Below are 23146 nucleotides of genomic sequence, written 5' to 3'. Positions count from 1 at the left end.
AGATGCACTTGTTGTGCGTGATATGACTCCCGAGGGGGGCAGCTGCATGCGCATGCAGACCAGACCACACCGGGAACACCCAAATCCCCCCTCGCCCCACCCACAAACGCGCACACACGTATGTATGAATGGATACACCATCATGATGATGTCCGCCTCCCCATCCCGTCATGCATGGAACACACCCCGTGACGCAGCTATGCAGGGTGCTGCCTCCCTATGCACTCAAAAGCGTCATCACGGCAACCCGCCAAATACATTTTGAGTGGACAAAGAGACAAAAACGAAAACGACGACAACAACAACAAGCAACCACCCCCTGCAACTGCAACCACAATGATGCACTGCTGTCCCAATGGGTGGGTTGGTGGCGAACATGGAGCAGGTGGGCGCCTGCCCCCGAGCAGGAAACAGGAAGTGAGGTGGGGTTAACGGGGATGCTGGCTAGGTATTGGTCATTAACAGGAAGAACATACCAAGTCTAGAACAGAGATAGCTGGGACAGCAGTCTGCTGCTGCAGAACAAGAAGAGGAAGAAGAAGAGTACAGTGTGAGAGAGGACGAAAAGGAAGAGGAAAGGGGGAGGGGGGGGGGGAAATGCAGGAAAACATGGACGTGTATTAGCAAAAAAGGCATGAAGAGGAAGCTAAGAATTAGAAGGCAGGGAGGACATACAAAGAAGTCAAAACATTGGATCGGATTACGAGCCCCTTTCACGCTGGACGTCTAAATTGGCTTTTCGCACCTCCATGTTCCGAGGGAAATGTACAGGATTACATAGTATGTTTTTTAACTAATTCTGCCAGCGTTCCCTCTATTGCCAACTATTTTGGAGCATTTTGACTGATCTTTCAAGACCCACACAGTGATGTGTTCTGTGACAATAGAAGCACAAAACCCACCCCAAAAAAGTAGACTCTCTTCTTTCACCAGAAAAAGACTTTGATTCGACCTTTTTCCTCTCTTTATTAATCAGTAGTGATAGTGTTAGTTTCACCAAAAACACTGGTTTCTAACAGCAGAGAAATCGAGCTTTTAAAGAAACATCAAGGAGAACAGTGACTTTGACAATAACATTAATCAAACTATAAAACAGCAAAAGCAAGACAAAAGGGCTTTTGATGGCAAAATAATCATTAATTTATAGATGTACAACTAAAAAAATGCCCCGTGAGCAACACTAAGTCTCACCACACTCTCGAACTGAACGTCAGTCTCTTTTTTTTTTTTTTTTTTTACATGGCGTGCAGCATTCACTCCATGAACTGTGTCACTTTTTCTCACTATCGCTACACACTACCACGACACATATTTTCTCCCTCATAATGGACGTGAAAAGCCGAGATTCCCCGCTAATCTTTACCTTCTCAAAAGCTGTGCTGATTTCAAATCCAACTCGATGCAACGCTACCATCTAAAGGGATGAGTTAGTCATTAAAGCAGTTTACAAAACTGAATTTTACAGACGAGCGGGTCGACCAAATAACGGCAGAAGCAGTAAACTGTTGGATTCTAGTTAAAAAATATAAATATCCATGACAGTGAATTAGTTAAAGGCAACCCATGAATTTGCTGTCTTTCAACATCGTAACAAAGATGGTAGCAGGGATGGTGGGACCCCAGGGCGAGAATGTACAACTCCAGCCCCTTTTACACATGAAATCTAAGCCAAGCTTTTTTTCTGTTTGAAAGTCTCAAGCAAATAAATGCCGGTTGTACCGTTGCACCTTGGACAAAGGCAGTGTGAAAGGGGCTAGTGAAGAGGAGCCTTAATTTCCTGTCAGCTACCCCTTTCCTGCTCTCCAGGTCCAACCAGCTGCTATATTTCTACTAGTATCAGTGCAAAGTATTAAGTTGCTGTGTGTGGCATCACTGCGACCAGCCAAGGTGCTGTCCGGCCCCGCCCACTCGGCCCTCCAGCCAATCGCATTGAAGCAGCTAAGCATGGCAAAGCGATGACAGAAGCATGTTGCAGATGCACATTCATTGGCTTTGCTTTTAGCTCCGTTAGCAACTTTTGTTTTTGTTTTACCACCAAAAAGTATTTTGTGCGCTCACCCTCGCTCTCTTTTCGGCCTCCAGCCTCTGCATGATCATCATGGTGTCTACATCTTCATCGTCCTCTTCCTCCTCGTCCTCGTCGCTCTGCTTTGACTCCTGTAGACGCTTTTGGAACTGCCACTCCAGCATCAGCTTGCGTAGCCGGTCGCTCTCCTCAGCGGTGCGCTCTGGCTTGGCCTGAGCAATGCATCATTTCATTATATATTTTTATTGAGCAGTGACACACTTTTCCCCACTATTCGCGGCGGTTAGGAACTGAGCTGTGCCGGGAATAGCAAAACTACATAAAAAATAAGTAATTGAGCCCCACCCTCCCGAACATTTAAAAGTACTACAACCAAAAGTAGAGCGGACTCTGGGAACGAAAACATGTGAACGAAAACATGTGAGCAGAAAGCGAAGATCGGGTGGGGTCTTGCCACCGAGTTGGTTAACCATAGTTCCTTGGCAGCAATATTCCAGCAGACGGCGGTAAAGCAATACTTGTTTTTTTGGCCTGAGTATAAAAACAGCCAACAAGGGAATTTTTAAGAGAATAACAGATGATAGTTTAAAAAGATATCTGTGAATATGCAGATGAACACTATTACACGTACAGACAGTGGGCACGGAAAGTATTCAGACCACCTTAAATTTTTCACTCTTTGTTATATTGCAGCCATTTTCTAAAACCATTTTAAGTTTTGTTTTTTTTCCTAATTAATGTACACACAGCACCCCATTTTGACAGAAAAAAAACCGGAACTGTTGAAATTTTTGCAGATTTATTAAAAAAGAAAAACTGAAATATAACACAGCCATAAGTATTCAGACCCTTTGCTCAGTATTTAGTGGAAGCCCCCTTTTGAGCTAATACAGGCATGAGTCTTTTTGGGAATGTTGCAACAGGTTTTTCAGACCTGGATTTGGGGATCCTCTGCCATTCCTCCTTGCAGATCTTCTCCAGTTCTGTCAGATTGGACAGTGAACGTTGGTGGACAGCCATTTCCAAGTCTCTCCAGAGATGCTCAATTGAGTTTTTTGCAAAAGCCACTCCTTCGTTATTTTAGCTGTGTGCTTAGGGTCTTGTTGGAAGGTGAACCTTCGGCCCAGTCTGAGTCCTGAGCACTCTGGAGAAGGTTTTCGTCCAAGATATCCCTGTACTTGGCCGCATTCATCTTTCCTTCGATTGCAACCAGTTGTCCTGTCCCTGCAGCTGAAAAACACCCCCACAGCATGATGCTGACACCACCATGCTTCACTGTTGGGACTGTATTGGACAGGTGATGAGCAGTGCCTGGTTTTCCTACACATACCGCTTAGAATTAAGGCCAACAATTTCTATCTTTGTCTCATCAGACCAGAGAATCTTATTTCTCCCCATCTTGGAGTCATTCAGGTGTTTTTTAGCACACTCCATGTGGGCTTTCATGTGTCTTGCACTGAGGAGAGGCTTCCGTCGGGCCACTCTGCCATAAAGAGTGGTGGAGGGCTGCAGTGATGGTTGATTTTCTAGAACTTTTTCCCCATCTCCCGACTGCATCTCTGGAGGTCAGCCACAGTGATATTTGGGTTCTTCTTTACCTGTCTCACCAAGGCTCTTCTCCCCCGATCGCCCAGTTTGGCCGGACGGCCAGTTCTAGGAAGGGTTCTGGTCGTCCCAAAAATCTTCTATTTAAGGTTTATGTAGGCCACTGTGCTCATAGGAACCTTAAGTGCAGCAGATTTTTTTTTTTAATCTTGGCCAGATCTGTGCTTTGACACTATTCTGTCTCTGAGCTCTCCAGGCAGTTCCTTTGACCTTATAATTCTCATTTGCACAGACATGCACTGTGAGCTGTAAGGGCTTATATAGACAGGGGTGTGGCTTTCCTAATCAAGTCCAATCAGTATAATCAAACACAGCTGGACTCCAATGAAGATGTTGAACCATTTAAAGGATGATCAGAAGAAATGGACAGCTGAATGCTGAAGGATTAGAATTTTTTATAAACAGTTCTGAAGCAGGGTTTTTCCTGCATATAAAATTTGAAGGACAGCCGCCGATTCATTTCGGGGCACCTCCAACTCTAAAACCTCCGACATCAAGAAACGTGCTCGGTCTGTGGGAACTTTTCTCAAAAATTAGGTCTGGGGGAATATACTGGGTCCAAAAAAAAAGGGAACCTACAATGGGGGTTTTACTTTAGGGCGGCCCAGGAACCTTTCAGAACATCCCTCAGAATCTGAACCAAGACTTGTTGATCTAATGATGCATTTTGACTGCAGGAACTTCACCCCAAAACAGTGAACTTTAATAGGACCATTATGTGTTTGGTCTGCGGAAGCCATTGTATAAATTACGTTCTTGGGTAATTTATCAGGGTCTAAAGAAGACCTTGCTAGGAGGATAGTACTTCACGAATTGCACAATCAGAAAAACCTCCAGAACCCGAAGCTACTATGTAGAAACTATTGTTTGATTTCTGTGCCTACCTGGAGCTCCTGGATCTCCTTGTCCAGAAGGTCGACGATGTGGAGCTGTTGCTGCTTCTCTGCTTTCTCACGGGCGTCCCTCTTCCAGGGGTCAGGCGAGAGGCTGTCGCTGGTCAGCTCCTCCTTGCTGATGGTGATGTACTGCAGGTCTCGCCGCTCGATGGTGCGGGGCTGCTGCTGGGGCAGGAGGTCCCGGATCACCGTGTCCATACCTGTTGGCACGTCGTTGGATGGTTCAGAAACAAAGGATCACAGTGGAAACGCAAGACAAGTTTTTTTTCAGCTTTAAAAAAAAATTAAAATTTGCCCTCTGTCCTTAATTTCAGCCAGCCTCCGCCTCTAAAACCTCAGACACTATGAAAACAGTTATTACTTTAGCTGCATTGCTCAAAGTTAATTTTTTTGTGGTGTTATGGCATGTATCACAAACAGTGGCAAATGATATATTATGCGTTAGATTAACGGAAACCTGACACTACTGAGGCCTGCTAAGGCCTGATCATGATCAGAACAATACCGCCATCGAATTTGAGCCATGAGAACCCCTGTGAAGACCTTGTGAGGGAGTGCTACCTGGAGGGTTGGAGCCAGGAGGCATGGCCGAGCGAGGCAGGCTGGCCAGCTTTTCAGGTCTGGAGGGAGGTGGCTGAGGCTGCGAGGGCAGGTAAGCATGAGGGGGGCCCATGGAGGCAGGAGGGGGGGGCTGCTGCTGGTGGTGAGGTGGAGGCAAGGTGCCGCCGTTGTTGTGAGGCTGGACGGGCATGACGGGGTTGGCCCGGATTTGGCCCAGCTTCCTCTCCTGCTCCCTTCTCTTCCGCTCCCTGGGGGAATCGTTATCATCACCACCATCAGAACTTTGACACAAGGTAGTAGAGGATGCAATTTCTGTAGAAATTGCATGTGGATGCTGAAAGCAGATGCTGAGCTGAAATATTCTAGGATTAATTGAAATGTTACAATATAGTATGTGAGACTTTGGAAATGTAAGAATCTGTTGAAAAATATGGAAGAAGGTGGTAAATATATAAAGTGATGATTTGGAAAATTTGGACAAAAATAGTGGCATGATCATAATAAAATATATTTTTTGGTGGAGAATAACAGTTCACTACCTCTCCTCCTCCAGACGAGCTTTCTCCTTTTCATACCAACGTTGTTGCTCTTCGCGCTTCTTGCGGTCGGCGGCTTGCTGGGCCGTCGCTGAGTTGACGGCGGCGGGCGGCGGTGGCAGAGGCATCTCGGCGTGGGGGTCATATGGGTCGTAGGCGTCCGGATGGGGGACCGGCGGCGGGGGAGGGGGTGGCGGCAGGTCTGAGCGGGACGGGGGCTGGACTGAGTGCGGGGCGATGGGCGTCTTCCAGCGGCCTGGCCCCGTCTTCTGGTTCTTCCCTGACGACGTGGAGGACGCAGAGAAGTTGAGGTGCTCCTGGCTAGACGTGGACGACTCCAGCGAGGACGAAACCTGCTGCTGCGGAACCCAGTGGTCCGGTCCGGCAACAACTGAAACCATGCAAAGCCACATCAGAACTAGAACAGGGAACTTTTGGAGGCAACTGGATTCTTCTTAGTTGTTGACAGGTTTGCAAAATGCCAGGAATTTTCAAAATTGACAAGTAATTAGTTAATGACAATTTGTGTGAATTTACAAAATTGAAGGTTGGCCATTAATAGGGAACTTAAATATACAGTAGTTGCCAAGAATATATTTACATAATCCTGACTAAAACTGCCAGATTTCATGCAAGTACAGTGGTATCATGATTTATGAGTGCCCCTACTTTGAGTTAATCAAGTTGTGTTGCGAGAAAAAATGTTGACTTAGAAGTGAGCTTCTGGCATGCCACTACTACAGTTGAAACCAGATGTATACAAACATTATGTAAACATGTCACAGATGTGAAGACTAGGTCCAGCTAACATGGCCGCCATGTTGGCAAGGGTGATGTTCCCATCAAAGGCAATGCATGGACATTAGCTTAGTGTCACTGTAGGCACGCAGCTCAAAAGGTGCGTGTCATATCTACCTATTCTAAGGCTCTTGTTCACTGGAGCGCGCACTCATCGTGTAATACGTGCCTCTCAAACTTTCTATACTGATTTTGGCACAGTATATAGTTGTTTTTTTGCAAGTCCTTCTCTATGGCATTCAATTGTAACAGAGGTGGGGAAAAAAAGCACTAACCTCGCAGCTCATGACCGGCTGCATGCCATTATCACCCTTTCCAAGCATCAGCAAGGTAAACTTTGGATAAACTAAAACTTTTCAAACATTTTCAAGCTTTTTTATTTATGAATAATAATTTCGTTCTGTAGTGGCTGTTTTAAGGTGACAAAAAAGTGCTTCAATTTTAGAGACAATCGGGTTTAACGGACAACCCCTCCCCCTATTAGTCCGAGATTCTGCTGTACTTGGAGAGATAAGTAATGATTGAGGTGATACTTGGTGTAAAAAGTTTGAGAACCACTGCTCTAGTGTATTATTCTTTACTGAACCACAAAACATGGGGTGATTGTCAAGGAAAAAGCATTGGCACAAAGACAGAAAACAGGTGAGAGAGGGCATAGCTATTTTGAGAGGCTGTTGACAATGATTGATCGCCCCATTCACTGACTACAACAGTGAATTTCAGTGACAGACTCTCCTTACTTTATTTTCTAGCCACAGGTACAAAAAGTATACATAAAATTGAGTAATATAGTAAAACACTATATATATATATATATATGTATATATATATATATATACACACACACACACACACACACACACACACACACACACACACACATTGGTACAGCTTGGGGAAAGGCTTGTACATTTTTGATTGAGCGATACATCTGTTATGGTGTGTCGTAAAAACCATTGGCCGACACTCGGTCACTCATGAAAAATAGTTGCCGAACCCCGAACAGTGCCTGACAATTCAGTCTGTTTTGGCCGCCTCACTCGGTGTGCGGCATATGCCTGAAGCTTCTTACCTGCAGGTCCCCTCTGGTAGTCCAGATCTCTGTGCTGGTAGTCCAGGTCTCGGTGTTGGTACTCCTGTTGGTAGTGCTGCTGCATACGCTCATCTGGCCTCAGAACCCCAGGTGCAGGGTACATGTCCTCCTGGGAGTGGTTGACCCGCTAAGCACGAGGGGGGAAAAAAAAAATTCCAGCAAGGAGTTTAGTTCAGGTCACCTTTTGTTTGTGTTCTTCAAGTCGTTCAGCGCTGGGAAGCTCAAGTCAGAACTATTTATTTACCTGGATGCTGTTATGGATGTTGTCCACCGAGGGAAGCCGCTCTCTGTCCTCCATGGCGCGCCAGTGCTGCGAAGATACTGGCCCAGGAGCCACCACGCGATCTTGGCTCTTGGATGCTGGAATGGTGAAGTACTCCCTGGCGTAGGTTTGCGTGGGGATGGGATACGCCTCTGGACACGGGGGTGAAGGCTCATCCTGAGGAAGTGACAGTGTATAATAACCAGGGGTTCATGCAATTGTTCCGCTAAAAAAAGTTTCTATTAAGCACTTATATGAACAAAGGTATGAAGACAAACATCTTAATTAATTGGGGGATGTACTAGATTAACCTTTCCACTGCCATGGATATTTATATATACTTGTCAAATACGTTTTTCAATGGCTAGGTATTGAAGAGGGTCTCGCCCAGCTTGTCTGTGAAAATCAGGTTTGTAGGCCACTGCAATGACTAACAGGTGCCTGTAGATGCCTGCGTGGCTTTGCTTTGGATGTGAGAGCAGCACAGTTATGAGTAGAAGATAAAGATTAAGGCAGTGAATCTCTGTTTATCCCGTCGATTATAAGCGTGAGAAAGGCCAACATGTTAGAAGTTGGACAATTTCAGCCACCTCACACAGACACACACATACAGAGTATGTATATGTATAGCATAAACAGAGGTAGGTAGTAGAAAGTGTGAATGATCATGAGGTGAATGGCGAAGGCCATGTAAAAAAGCCCCTGATGCTCAGTTCAAGCCATGCAGTGAGTCTGCGTCGCATGGCATATTTCTTTGTTGTATATCTTCAAATAAATGATTATTTTGCCATCAAGTCTTTTCTTAATCTTGCTTTTGCTGTTTTATAATTTGAAACATCACAAAAGCAAAACAATATTAGTGTCAGAGTCACTGTTCTGCTTGACATGTTTTTTTTCACAAAAATCTCAATTTCTCCACTCCATTCCACTCCAGTGTTTTTGGTGAACCAGCCCATGTACTACTACTGCTGATTACTAAATAACAGAAAAGGCTAGAAAGTTTTTTTTCCTGGTGAAAGAAGACAGTCTACTCTTTCTTTTGGTAGATTCGGGGAATATATGATCACAGAACATAATATTCTATAGGTCTTGAAAGATCAGTCAAAATGCTCTACAATGGCTGCATTATGGGGAACTCTGCTTTGAAAACAGCAACCAGTGAATGCGTTAATTTTTCATCAAGACAATTTTGTTTTTGTGAAGTTTATTTTTTTTCGCAGCAAACAAAACAGAAAAGGCTGGGATCAGTTTGGTCCGGAAGAACGCCTTTGAGATGGAGGAGATGGCAAGGTCTCACACCATTATTTTCTGACCTACAAAAATTACAAATTACAATATTAAAATAACAAAGCCAAATTTAACACATTTATAAGGAGATTTGGATCAAATTTCTGATCTCTCATTCATTCCATATGACCTATATAAATTGACATTAAAATATTACATCACAGTTTTAAATACTGAAACAATTTTGCTAACTATTTTTGCTGGGCCTGCTGATTCTGACCTCTGTTATGGTAAATTTCATTAGGTAAAATTCAGGGCAGAGGCTCATACTTGACACAAAGGAAAAGCTAGCTGTGAAGAAGAATCTCAGCTTTCCAAAAAACAGTTCTCATGGCGTCTGAGTGCCACTTTCATTCTCTTCTCGAATTCCTCAACAGGATGTGGTTGGCTGCAAGATGAAGGAGGTACAGTACAGTACTTACATCAGCGCACAGGTTGCCGGTGGAAACGGACGTGATCTTGGTGCCGGGACCGGCGGGATACACTGGCTTGCCCGCAGGACTCTGGCCCTGATCTGAGGATAAGTGTGAAAGAGACAAAAGCCTTACTGAACTGAAATGATGAAGAATTTATTGAAATGTTGCAATATAGAATGGGAGACTGGGTTAAATGTCACTTCACTAGGGAATTCTATTTTGTAAAATATGGAATTATCAAAAAAGTAGGAATTGTCAGAATGTTAAAAAAAAAAATGTGAATGAGCAGAACAGTTTCAGGTTGGGATGGTTTGTATTGGTCGACAACTATGGAAAGAATTAGGTAAAATTATAAAATCACTGCGTTGAAAATGACGAATACTGAAAACTTTGGGAATTTGGTGAATTTGCAAATAGTTTAAATATAATATGTCCAGAATAATGTCAACAGTTTGAAGTTGGATTGAATCGGTTGAGAAATGTGGAATGAAGAAGTAAATATGTTACATGTTTCATAAATTACAATTGTTTTTATTGCAGATACATGGAATAATGAACAATTGGGGAATTTGGGGAATGTGAAAAATAGTTCTCAATATGTCCTGAATGAGGTGAACATTTTTAAGGTTTGTTGGTATGGTTTGAACCGGTCGGGTAATGAGGAAGATTAGGTACACTTGTAAAATGTCTCTCTTTGGAAATTTGGGATTGTTGTCATGGAAAATGTGAACAACTGAAAAATGTGGAAATTCAGAGCCAAAAAGAGTTCCCAAGATGTCCTGAATGAGCTAAAAAATATTGTGAATTTGGAATGTTTGGAACCAGTTGCGAAATCTGGAAGGATAAAGTAAAATTTGCTCATGTCTGCGTTGATTTGGGAATTTTGCCATGGAAAATATGGAACACAATGAGAAAAATACTTCCAATATTTGTCAAGAGTGAGCTGACCCATTAGAAGTAGGAATGCTTTGAATAATAATTAAAATAAGCAGCGAAACATGAAATGATAAATAGGATTTGCATTTGAATAGCATTTTTTGTTTTTTAACATGAAAAATGTGGAATCGTGGGACAAGAATGAATTGGTCAAAGTGGAAAAAAGTTGGAAATGTTTGAATTAAGAAAAATGTGCAATGGTTGGAGAAGTAGGGAATTTGGGTAATGTCGAAAAATAGTACACCGTTGTCATTTTGTCCACATTGTGCAACAGAGTTGCGTTCTTACTGGCCACGTTGGGACTGGAGCGGTGGTCAGCACGGTTCTTGAGGAGCCGGTCCTCCCCGCTCATCTTCTTTGGTTCGGGGTAAGAGTCCCAGCCGGACTGCGGACTCTCTGGGGAGCCATTCTGTACCGAGCTGTTGTACAGCTCAAAGCCTTCACTCTTCGGACGCATTTTACCGTTTTTCTCACGGCCACGGTCTGAGGCTGAACAAAGAGGAAGTGACGGTGAGTAACAGGAAGGTGTTCACACAATTGTTCCACTAATTTTAAACTAGTTTATGAACCAGCTAGCACCATATGCTACCATTTTATCAATGACAGTGTACTAAATTTGCTTTATTTTTTTTTAAGCATATTACATTAGCAATTGAACATGATTTTGTGATGATGTGCTGATGCTGGTGCCAACAGTCTATGATGGTAATAATATAAACTGAGGGCAGGACAAAATTCAGTCAAGAAGTCAAGCCAATTGCGGACGCCGCCAACGAACTAGTAGGGCCAACTTCAAAATAAAAGCCTAACAACGCATTGATGCCCAATGTTTTATTGTTGTCTTTATTGTCTTTTATTTTGAAATTGGCCCCCGCAGTAAGTTGACTGGGCTCGACGTGTTACCGTAATGCTTACTATGAACAATCGTTGTGGCATCTGGCTTGACTTCGACTTTATGACTAGAAGCCGAGAATTGACTTACAAGATAGTTTGAACCCAAACTTGCTAGAATATTGTTCAAACCATCATGTAATCAACCTGTAGTTCTGCTAGTTATCACAACATGACGGGCCGTGTCATTTCCCGCATTGTACTAGAGCAGGGGTGGCCAACCAGCGGCTCGCGAAGCCTCATGCGGCTCTTTAACTAGTTTCATGCGGCTCTTCAGGAGCTGTCACATGACATGCGTCAAAAATGAACTGAGAGTTTGTGTGTGTGAGACAGTGCACACAATGTTAACTGTTGAAAATTACTGATATTATCATGTTGGTGTGGTTATTTTCATTAGATCTGGCTGAGCAAAGGTCTGTGTATGCGTGCATACATGATTAAAAGATGATGTTCATGTGTACCCATGTGTATGATGTGGCTCTTTGCAGTAACACAAAAAAAAAAGTGGCTCTTAGTCTCTGACTAGTTGGCCACCCCTGTACTAGAGTATATATTTTCTACTCTGGGTGGTAATGCAGGAGATGATTAGTTTGTTCTGAGCTACTGAGCTCCCACTGACAGGCTAACCTGGTGTAGACTGATATCAGACAAAAGTAGAACAACATGGTCCAGAATAGCAGCAGGTACAGTATAAATTCAAAACGTTAGTTTTTATTTGATTATCTGCCTTTTCAGGCGATGTGTGTGAGTGTTGGCACTCGCTTGGAAAAGAAAATATATATTCTAATGTTAACTGGTTATTTGCATTTTCGTTGACCCACGGTTTAAGTCACCATTTAACTTGTTAGGTACCTCAATGTTGGCATTAGACGTACAGTATTTTATTTTGTCACTCACCCAGTTGATTTCACTGAAGTTCAGCGCGCTACGTCAATGACGGTACCCAATTATTTCTACACATCATGAAACCTACTTTGCACAATATAATCTTATTGCAAGTGTTGCACTGAGCCAACTGGTTATTTATTTTAGCAAAGCTAAGACAGACTTTCAAACACTGCCGCGCACTACTTCGTTGATTTGTGGCATGTTCTTCTTCAGGTCGGCGGCTCAGCGGACTAGGCATCGAAACTATTTTATTTTTTTAAGTTTGAATGATTCTATGAGAATTTGATTGTTATTCCCAGTTCCAATCGATTCCCAATACTCGATGCCCAATCCTATATACTGTACATTAAATGCATGGGTGAAAATGTTTCCCGTGTCCTCATTATGATAAGTATACAGTGGGGCAAAAAAGCATTTAGTCATCCACCAATTGTGCAAGTTCTCCCACTAAAAAATATGAGAGAGGCCTGTAATTTTCATCATAGGTATACCTCACTTATGAGAGACAAAATGAGAAATAAAAATCAAGCAAATCACATTGTATGATTTTTAAGGAATTTATTAAATTTATTTTGCACCATAAATTGCTAATAAATTATTTTTAAAAAATTTGATTTTCTGGATTTTTTTATTTTTATTTTGTCTCTCATAGGTGAGGGGGTATATACCTATGATGAAAGTTACAGGCCTGTCTCATCGTTTTAAGTTGGAGAACTTGCACAATTGGTGGCTGACTAAATACTTTTTTTGCCCCACTGTAGATCACTCTGGGCTGCTCCCTGTGTTTTTTGAAGGTTTATAACGGTACTAATCTTATTAGCATGTCTAGCTTTTCTTGTCACTTTATGCTAGCACTTATGTAGCAGACATTTGTTGATGAATTTGTTTTACGTGACAGTTTAACAATAAACTATAGCTGGGAGTGACAAACAACTTGAAGCAAGAACGTTTTGTCTCTTATTTGGTGAATGTTTTGCTTTCTGTTAAACTTCACGGTTTGATTGTGATTGGTGAAATTATGTGCGCAGTGCATGTTGGGTACCAGAGTTCTTTTTCCTCCTACATCGCAGGACCTTGCGATTTGACTATTGCACGTGCACACATTGCAGTGACGATGCTCAAACAGTACATCGTACAGCCGTAATTAATAAGTGGTCTGACATTAACAGTTCATCCATCCATTTTCAACACCGCTTATCATGTTCAGGGTCATGGGGTGCTGGAGCCTATCCCAGCTGACTTTGGGCGAAAGGCGGACTGCACTGTGAACTGGTCGCCAATCAGTCACAGGGCACATATAGGCACGAACAACTATTCACACTCACCTTCACACCCTCACTGAGTGGGAACTGAACCCACGCTGCCTGCACCAAAGTCAGGCGAGTGTACCACTACACCATCAGTGACTTATTAATAGTTAATCTGAAGAAAATTTTGTTTTAAGAAAGTTGTTTTTGTGCTGTCAGTTAAACAGGTGATGAAACGGACATATACTACCTCGAGGCATCATGGGGCTGGGCTGGTTGAGGAGTGTAGCCAGACCGTGGTATATGGCTCCCTGCTTAGCCACCTCCAAAGTCACCACAGATCCCGTCCTGGTCATCAGCTCAGCCGCCCTGGAGAAGGACAGGTACAGACAAATCATACATTGATGGATCAATCACTCATTCGCTTACATTTACAGAGGGAGGAAAAAGTTTGTGAACCCTTTGGAAATTCATAGATTTCTGCATAAATTGGTCATATAATATAATTTAGTTTGTTAATATAATTTAGTTTCATAGAGTTTGAGGAATATATGCCTGAGAATAGTTATATTGCCTGTTTGTATGTGTTTACACAGCATTAGTGTACCAATATTCATTATTTTGAGAGATATAAGTGCCGCGAGTTCGATGCTAATTTCTGTTAGCTCGTCAATGGTGTTTTTCATTTATTGTGTGTTAGCTTTGAGCCAGCGATTTTTGTGAACAAAAATGAAGAAACGAAGTCTGTGATATATTTGAACATTTAATAGGTGTAATACTTTTGTTATGTGTGTTTAGTTTTACAGTGAACTTCAACTGGAGTGTCAATCACCGACTAGCAAGCAACATTCAATTTTACTCCTTGCTATATTCCCAGGAATCTTGCTGAACTGCAACATTTTTGTACAGAGCAATGGTCCAAAATTCATCCTGATCGTTGTGCGCGTTTGATCTGCAGATAGAGGAAACTTTTGGTTGAGGTTATTGCTGCCAAAGGAATTACTTTTTCCTCCCTGTCCTGTCAATGTTTACATGTTATGCTCTATAAAAATATGAAAACATATCATCGTTTGTGTGACATTAGTTTAAGCAGACTGTCTGTTTAATAATGTGATTTAAAAAAAAGATCAGACTACATTTGATGGAATTTAAGAAATGTCAATGGGTTCACATACTTTCTCCTCCCACTGTTTGGAGGATGTCAACAAAGATGACAAATGGCTGGATTTAAGGACTTAAAAGGTTCAGGTATTAATGCTACATTGTAAAAAAATGGGAAGTGGGACACTTTAAAGCCCCAATTGGAACAAATGTAATGGAATGCCACAAAGTCAGAGTTTTCAACCAAATCCATTAACATGGACTTCGGTGAATTTTACTAAACTGTGTTGCTGTGTGAAAGATATCCCAAAGTGGTGCTCAAACTTAACTAATAACTCAACACATGTATCTCAAATACCTGTTCCCACTTAAATTAATGCTATTCCATTAATACGTTCCAGCCTTCCCAAAGAAAAACAACAATATTTTTTTAACATGATTTTAATATAAAATATAGCACTCCATAATATTGTAATTTACAAAACATATAGTAATAACATAATTAAATAAAATTTAAAAAATACAACAGTAAGTGGATCATGATTAATTATTTTCAGCTCCTTCTGGTATGTGCGAGTTGGCCACCATGAGCAGTATATTAGTCATGCAGACACAAAAGAAAGAATATCGTTTTTTGCAGACGACAAAGGATGTGACTGTGAGTATTGTTGTATTTTCTGTCTCCATGTATTGCTGCACCATTTGTGTTCAAACATCCGTTGTTTAAAGCGTTAAAATTGTGTGAAATAATGCGCAATATGTCTCCTTTAAAATTATGTGATGTTTGGACTCGCACAAACAGCATTTTAAAATCGTTCCCAGGCCTGAGCTTGGCGGGATGTGGTCATGTTGCGCCATTTATTTGTCTTTTTCCAGCACCCGCAAAGCATTAACATGGTTTGTGTGTGTGCGCGCGTGCGTGCGTGCGTGTGTGTGGTTGAGGGAGACATTTCCCTCATGGGTGTTACAGGCGTCAGCAAACTTTTGTGAGCGGCTTGTGAATGCTGAGAAGCGCTCAATCACTCAAGACGACAGTGATGTCTTACCTCTCTTGCGACAGGCCCACCAGGCTGCGCCCGTCCACACTCAGCAGCTGGTCGCCGGCTGCCAGACGCCCATCCTACATGGACATAAATAAAGGCTCAGCATATGTATGTGTATGAGTGTGCGCACGTGCATGCACGTGTATTTTTTTCCTCCAATGTTGCTGCGGTACCAACCATGTCGGCGGCTCCTCCTTTGACCACCGATTTGATGTAGATGCCCAGTTTCTCCTGGCCCGCACCCTGCAGGAGGACACAAAATAATTTTTTAGAGGGTCTCTTGAAGTTGGGGTACGCAGATTTATTTTGAATAGGAAGGCAGACTTCTAGGGTCATTCCTTTGCACTTTTCACAGTTATGGTGGCCAATTTTTATTTGATTATCAAATGAAAGTCATTTACAAAGCAAAAGCTGCACCTTGCTCCGGTATAAACAAGTTTTCTTCGATAATAACCACTAAGATGATTTTATTTTTGTTACTATGACTTTTAGTATGCACCCTATATATATATATATATATATATATATATTTGTTTTTTCCTTTTACCTTGAGTTTTTGTATGTAATAAGCACCTATGATTGTTTTACTTAAGTACCCAAGATGTGTTTTTTTTTTTTAGTATGTAATAAGCACCTAACCATGTTTTAATAAGTTTTGATAAGTTTTGACATTTAATAAACAACTAAGATGTTTTTACTATGATTTTTAGTATGTATTGAGTACCTAAGATGCTTTTTAATTTTATGTGTTTTGCTATGTCGTAAGCATTTAAAAAGAAAGACTTTTAACATGTAATAATCACCTAATAAGTTTGAATGACTTTTAGTAATAAGTAATAAGCACCTACAATGCTTTTTTTTTTTTAAATAGCACAGTTTTGGTCCATAAAAAGCAACTAGGATTTTTTCCCCATGCATTTTACTACATAATACGAGGTTTAGCAATTACCCAGGATGCAATACATAACATACCTAAAATGCTGTTTTTATAATGACAGTTCATAAAAAGATGTTTTTCAACTTTGTTATAATATTGAGGGGATCAGTGACTTCCTGCAGCCGGACATTCCTTTGAAAGGGTAAGAAAAAGCGAAAATCTGTTGAAAACAATGATTTTCTTATCTGTAAAAATCACCATCCATTTTTATTTTTTTCATGATACTATTACTTTTATAACTTTTAATATGTCTGCTTATTAAGTAGGCAAGATTTTTTTACGGTGACTTTTATTTCGTAGTATGTTTTTCGACTTCCTTCAGTCCAACAAGACGCAAAAAGTGAAAAACATTTTTTGAAACAATGACCTGCGTTACAAATGTTCGGGATGTATCGTTTCTTGTGTGTGTTCGAGCTATGAATTGCTCTATTCAAATATCAGAATCCCAGGAATGCACAACGTGGAAAGACATTCATCAGCTCTTAACTATCTGACCCACAATGCTCCAACAGTGTGCCTATTTCCTGTGTGTGACACAAGATGGGTCGTTTAAATCATTCTGATGACTTTGGTATGTTCAAGCACAGATGTAAGAGCCTCCCAGCTCTCCAACAAACAAAACCAGAGGAATTCCCACCATAATTGTTGAAAATATTGTCACAGGACATTTCAATAAGCTAAACGGAGGAATGAGCAATTGATTTTTTTGCAAATGAATCACATTTTCAAGTACCGGTATTTCGTAAAAACATGCACATGTACGTGCTAAAATGAATGGACAGTGAACCTGTTACGATTCAAAGCATACAACATCATGTGTCAAGGACTACACTCTCTGCTCACATTCAAGCAAATGCTACAAAACTGATAAAATAAATGGAGCCTAAACATATTGAAAAAGCAACAAAAACTGTTTTAAGGGCAAATAAAGGAAATACAATCCCTCGTTTATCACGGTGGTTACATTCCAGAAAAACCCTGCAACAGACAAAATCTGCGAAATAGCGACCGATTATTTATTGTAATATTTATATACAGTTACAAGTTTTATATATGAAATTCAATTACAATGTGATACATAGGGAGGCGCAGGCATTCTATTTGTCCACTCTAGGTCGCCATGCACACGTTACACAAGCACATGACTTTAAGGTGGGCTCTGCTTGAGTGATTTGAATGTCATACATGCCTTTAGACGGCTAAAGCATTAGGCACTATGCTTCCCGGCAGTGTAGGCAGCGCAAAGCATCATAGAAAGTAGGGCCGGCAGATCCTGTTGCTTCCCAGAATTATTTGCTGGTTGGAGAAAATCAAGCTAAATGTTGCTCTTTACTTGCATTTGTTCCTGTCCATATTGTTATGAGCATGTGCATTAGCATTATTATATGTCGGGCTAGGTTGTCATTTTTTAAATTTTTCCATTAAAAGTTGACTGTGGCTTGTGTGTTAAACAGTAGTATTCCAGTCATGTTCACTGCATCACTAAGCAACTTGGTGACTTACCAAACGTCGGAGTTGAAATTGCTGAGTAAGATTTATTTTTAAGAGGTCATTTGTCCTTATGTGAGTCATTGCTGCCATGTAATAGTAAAATAGCCAATAATGCTAACTGTATCAAAGATGTGCAGGAGAGTAACTAACTGCACTATGCTGATAAAAAACAACAACTATGATGCACTGAATTCGCCACAAGTGAACCGTGATTAGGGTTTGGCCTCAAGAATCGACAAGAAATAAGGTACACATTGGAGCTACCAGGTTTGTAATATATTCCAAGTCGAACAGAGCGCAACGGCCTATTTCAAATTGAAGGCCCACGAGGAAATTACACTTATCAGCTTCCACTTGGTACACCCATGAAATCATTTGGAGTGGCTAAATGCAGATTGATTTGAAGCAGAACAAACAGGCACCATTTTGGCACAAGTGCAACACATTTCTTTGTAAAGCCTCACTATTTGACTGCAAAAGTCCACCACAAGAGTTCATACTGATCATTTGCACCTGTGCCTATTTGCATTGTGTCACGTGTTTAAACAGGAACACATCAGGGCCTGAAGGCTTCTTCTTCTTCTGAACTATTTTCATGCCCCAAGTGGCCTCACCCAGTGCCTTGAATGCAGCGCTAAAAATACAAGTGTTACTTTTAATCTACCACACACACGGGTGAAAATAAAAGACAAATGTGCAAAAGTGCCCGGTGAAGCTGACAGAATGAGATTTGGGGGGATGGTGCAACAACTTATCTTTCACAGGAAATCATACATCCCCCCATTGTTGCTGACCACATGGGGGTACGGGGCAGTCTTTTTCCAAGCTATTGTTCCACTTGTGCAAGCGTTCCTCCAGCCAAAACAACAAACACACAAGCAAAACTTCAAAAAGGCGAACTTTGGGTGCTCTCATTGTTTCGAAACTCAATTGTACAACCAAAACAAGAGTCCTTTCATATTGTGAATGTTTTAACGTGGCTGTGCATGTCTGCGAGCACGTACGCGAGGTGCAACAATCATAGCACACTTTTAAATCTTATTATAATCCAGGGATCCATTTTGCGCATTTAGGTTTTTCAATATTAACATATAAACATTGATTTAATTTACATTCAGCAGTTATCTGATGAAAGGTTTTTGAAAAATGCTGATGTACCTTACTGTTGTGTGGGAAAGACTCCATAATGGACTGATCCAATGGTACAAAAAAATACAGTGGAAGCTGTAACGTCAAACAAAATCCGTTCCTGGGATCTTCGCATATTGTTTCGGCCTCGATTGTGTAACCAACAGAAGAGTCCCTCCGCAATCTGAGTGATTTAACGCGGTAGTGCATGTCTGTGAAGTCAGATGTGATGTGCGACAATCATTACCCGACTTATTAATTTCTCCAGGAAACGAGCAGCCGTTCAGCCAATTCTTTGATTTGACTTTGCAAGCAAAAATTTGAGATACAAGTGCTGTATTGTGGCAGTTAACTCGACTCACTTCTCAACAAGCAGAAGTTAGCAATTATTCAAAAATGAGGCTTTAACCTATTTAATGCCACTCCGTTCAAGTCTACTGTCAAACTAAACATAAAAGAAAGAGTATTACACATTACAACCACATAACTTTGCCGCAAGCTTAATGCTAACACACAATGGGAAACGCAGTAGGCAAATGCTAACAAATAGCATCTATGTGGCAGTGTTGTAACCCTTTAATAAGCAGCATATATCTGAACACAAAACGGTGCAGAAACATAGACACAACAACAACAATACAAGCAGATATTCTTCATAGAAAGTTGTCTTCGTTTGTGTTTGCATGACTGTATTATACTGCCACCCAGTGGCCAAGTCGCACACACCTCAAGGAGCCGCAATGAATGATGATGCAAACTGTTTGATTCTTTACATTCTACTCAATTAAAAAAGACTGGAAATTACCAAAAAATACACTACTACAGAGTGCTGATTTCCTCATTAAAGACACATTACATTTTTTTTTTTTTTTTTTTTTTTTTCTCGGCGAGGCTGGAACGAATCAATAGAATGTACATTCATTTCAATGGGGAAAGATGAGCGTTTTGAGTGACGAGCGTGGTCATAGAACGAAATAAACTTGTATCTCAAGGCACCACTGTATCAGTAACAGAATGGATAGTGCAGGCGGCTGCAAACACATGCTGACCAAGTGCGTGTGTTTGTTTGTACGTGTATGTACACGAGTTTAACCATTAGCCGAGCCTCCCTTAAAGCAAACAGAACAAAGCGACAAACCAGAAGGCTATCAAACCTGCCAGCTACCAACATGTGCAACACCTGCGCTTTATTCAACCTACATACGAAACCCTTCAAACTTCACAATCTCCTTTTAAATGACACTTTTTGCACATTGAAATACGACAAACATACCTGGTCTTTCCTGCCCACTACGGAGAACCACATGTCCTGGGTCCACACTGGTCCAACCACACACACACACACACACCAGCTTGTTAGCGTGCACAGACAAGCTCTGTGACCTTAAAAAGTAGCATTGAAGCACTCCAGTAGTCTAACACCTGAGAAAACAGGAGGCGGCAGGACTAAATTCCAATCTGCAGTCTGAAAAGCTCCCGAGCGGCAGCGAAATTCCTCCGCAAAAGGTGGTGCGAGCTGGGACGCCGGCTAGTCAAACTGAGCACTTGCACTTAGGCGCGCGCAAACACACACACACGCACACAGGGACGCCGGCTAGTCAAACTGAGCACTTGCACTTAGGCGTGCGCAAACACGCACGCATGGACACACACACGCACGCACACACACACGCACGCACACACACACGGTTACATAAGGCAGAGCTCAGCCCCGTTGACTAAGAATTCAAGCTGCTGTTTGACTAAATTCTCCCTAGCTGACAATCCCATCACACACACGCACACAAAGATTAGTTAAAAAATAAACAGAGCAAAAAGGAGGCTACTTCCCGACATCCTTCCTTCCCACACAGGATAGCGGCGGCCATGAGCAGGAAAGAGGCTTTATTTTTATACTTCACCTCACTCACGACACATTGGAGAGACGCAACGGCCTTCATACAATGTTACAGAGAATTTCTACATTACAACCCAGGGATTATTCCTGAAGACAGTGTTTCCCAAACTTATTACACCTATTATTATTATTAACCTTCTGAGTACCACCATTATGACCAACATTAAAATACAGCTGCGTAGCAGGCCACCGAGGAGCAGTGTAATACTGTCATGCACAAGAGTTTCACAACTACCGTATATGACTCAGTAGGCTGCAATAATTTTAGACATTTTTCGCAGAGGATAAAGAATACAGTTGACCCCCGCTGATTTATGTATTGGCATTTGCGAATTCACCCATTTGTGGATTTTTTGGGGAAGCCATCTCCTGTTATTCGCAGAAAACCTTGCTTATTCAAATTTTTTTAGGATTGTTTTTCTCCATGTCAATAATAAGGGAGCGTCAATTATTTGCGGATTTTTGCTAGTCGCGACTGGGCTTGGTCCCTATTCCCATTGAATATACCTGTGTGTATTGTTATATTGTCTGTCTACATGTGGTGCTGCAGCCTTTGTGTTCAAACAGCCACATAAAAAAATATTTGACCACTTTATTTCTTATTCATTTTAATCCTTGGTATCACTTAAGGTATATTACCTGAAGAATCCAATGAACACCATAATACTTTGTCTTATTTGACATGCTTAATTGTATTCCCAGTTATTTTGGTTACTATAAAGAAAACCATGGAAAATGGCTAGATATCAGCTCTTAAATTTAACTTTGCTATTATAAGCTTTTCTTGTTGTCTTTGTCCAAACAAATGTACCTTGTTTTACCAGGCAAAAAAAATAAATAAAACGCTAAAGAAACAAGAGTCGTGTAATATTTTTTTCTGTGAACGTAGATGCTATTTCCCATTACATGTTAGCAATAAACTAGCAGATTTTACGGCAAGATTATGCGGATGTTTTCAATATATTCGGTGAAAGAACATCTGAATGCTGATTTTCACCTCTTGATTTGGTGTTTTTAGTGTTGCATGGGACAGTGCTCCACAGCGGCACTTCAACAAATCCACAAACCATGACCTTCCAGAACCTTCTCTAAATAGAAGCCTAATGAGAAGAGCCTTGTAACTTCAGGAATAAGCCTTATGGATTCAATTATTGCAATTAAGGCATAAATATTTGGTCAAAGAACATCTTGTGTTTTGTGGGAGAGTATTTACACATGTGGACAGTGATCTACAGCAGCACTTCAACAAATCCACTAAACAGAACCTTCCGGCACTCTTCTGTTTAGTCTCTTGCGCTTCTATCAGACTCAACAGTGAAATCAGTCTCCAATCCCGCCACAGCCAACATGCAAGCATTCCGCTTATTTCCGGACTGCTCGCAAGCTCTTTATTATTAAAAAATGTTCCGGAACGGCGGGCGGCTCACGGCGGGGGTCGGGCTTACCTTGGCGGCCACAATGCTGAGGCCCATGCCATTGTGCTTCTTCAGCGTCACAGTCACCACCTCCGGCTCCTTCCTCATTGGCTGAGATGACAGACGCACAGGAAGAAGAGAAAAGAAACGAGTGAGTGACAGAGGTTCCTCCTGGCACCTCAGAGAAAATGTGTGCGTGTCGGCGGGAGGAAGACGGATAAAGAAGGAAGCAATGAAGGAGGAGAACGGCTGGTGGTTACTGGATGGGAGTCAAGAATGGAAACCACACCACAGCTGCATGCACGCACACAAACTGACACACACACACTGGCGCACGTGCACACACGTGCACACACACAAACATGCACACACACTCAATCGCTTGCAAAAACAAACCTAAACACACACACAAATAAACACACATACACACTGGACTCACACACAGGTGCACACATACAAACCTACAAACACGCACACAAACACACTCACAACACGCTGACAAACACGCAGACTCACACACAGGCGCATGCACACACACACATTCACACACAATCGCACACTCATTCAGGTTCACACACAACACACGAATGTGTACACTCGCATACAAACTATCATTAACACACTCACTCACAAACATACACATGCTGTATACTTACAAACATGCACTCACTCACAGTCTCACACACTCGCAA

The 23146-nt window shown here is 41.6% G+C and overlaps 1 protein-coding gene across 20 annotated transcripts in view; it reads right to left on the bottom strand.

Annotated features, from left to right (window-relative positions):
* Window positions 1-23146, bottom strand: part of afdna (afadin, adherens junction formation factor a) — a 97169-nt gene that overhangs the window by 10699 nt on the left and 63324 nt on the right. For 11 of the 20 annotated variants that reach the window (XM_061704935.1, XM_061704939.1, XM_061704941.1 and 8 more), the window contains 12 exons: window positions 22485-22565; window positions 15764-15829; window positions 15590-15663; window positions 13693-13811; window positions 10705-10905; window positions 9487-9578; window positions 7760-7954; window positions 7495-7642; window positions 5628-6015; window positions 5089-5336; window positions 4516-4727; window positions 2059-2238 (listed from right to left, as the gene is read on the bottom strand). In XM_061704935.1, the coding sequence (XP_061560919.1) occupies window positions 2059-2238; window positions 4516-4727; window positions 5089-5336; window positions 5628-6015; window positions 7495-7642; window positions 7760-7954; window positions 9487-9578; window positions 10705-10905; window positions 13693-13811; window positions 15590-15663; window positions 15764-15829; window positions 22485-22565 (2004 nt within the window). Of the gene's footprint in view, window positions 1-476; window positions 516-2058; window positions 2239-4515; window positions 4728-5088; window positions 5337-5627; window positions 6016-7494; window positions 7643-7759; window positions 7955-9486; window positions 9579-10704; window positions 10906-13692; window positions 13812-15589; window positions 15664-15763; window positions 15830-22484; window positions 22566-23146 lie in introns of all 20 variants that reach the window. The other 9 variants (XM_061704931.1, XM_061704933.1, XM_061704938.1 and 6 more) reach the window with 1 other exon arrangement.

This window comes from Phycodurus eques, chromosome 18, assembly GCF_024500275.1.
Source record: "Phycodurus eques isolate BA_2022a chromosome 18, UOR_Pequ_1.1, whole genome shotgun sequence".
Lineage (NCBI taxonomy): Eukaryota > Metazoa > Chordata > Actinopteri > Syngnathiformes > Syngnathidae > Phycodurus > Phycodurus eques.
The sequence above is the reverse complement of the archived record's forward strand: the minus strand, read 5'-3'. Positions and strand labels throughout refer to the sequence as shown.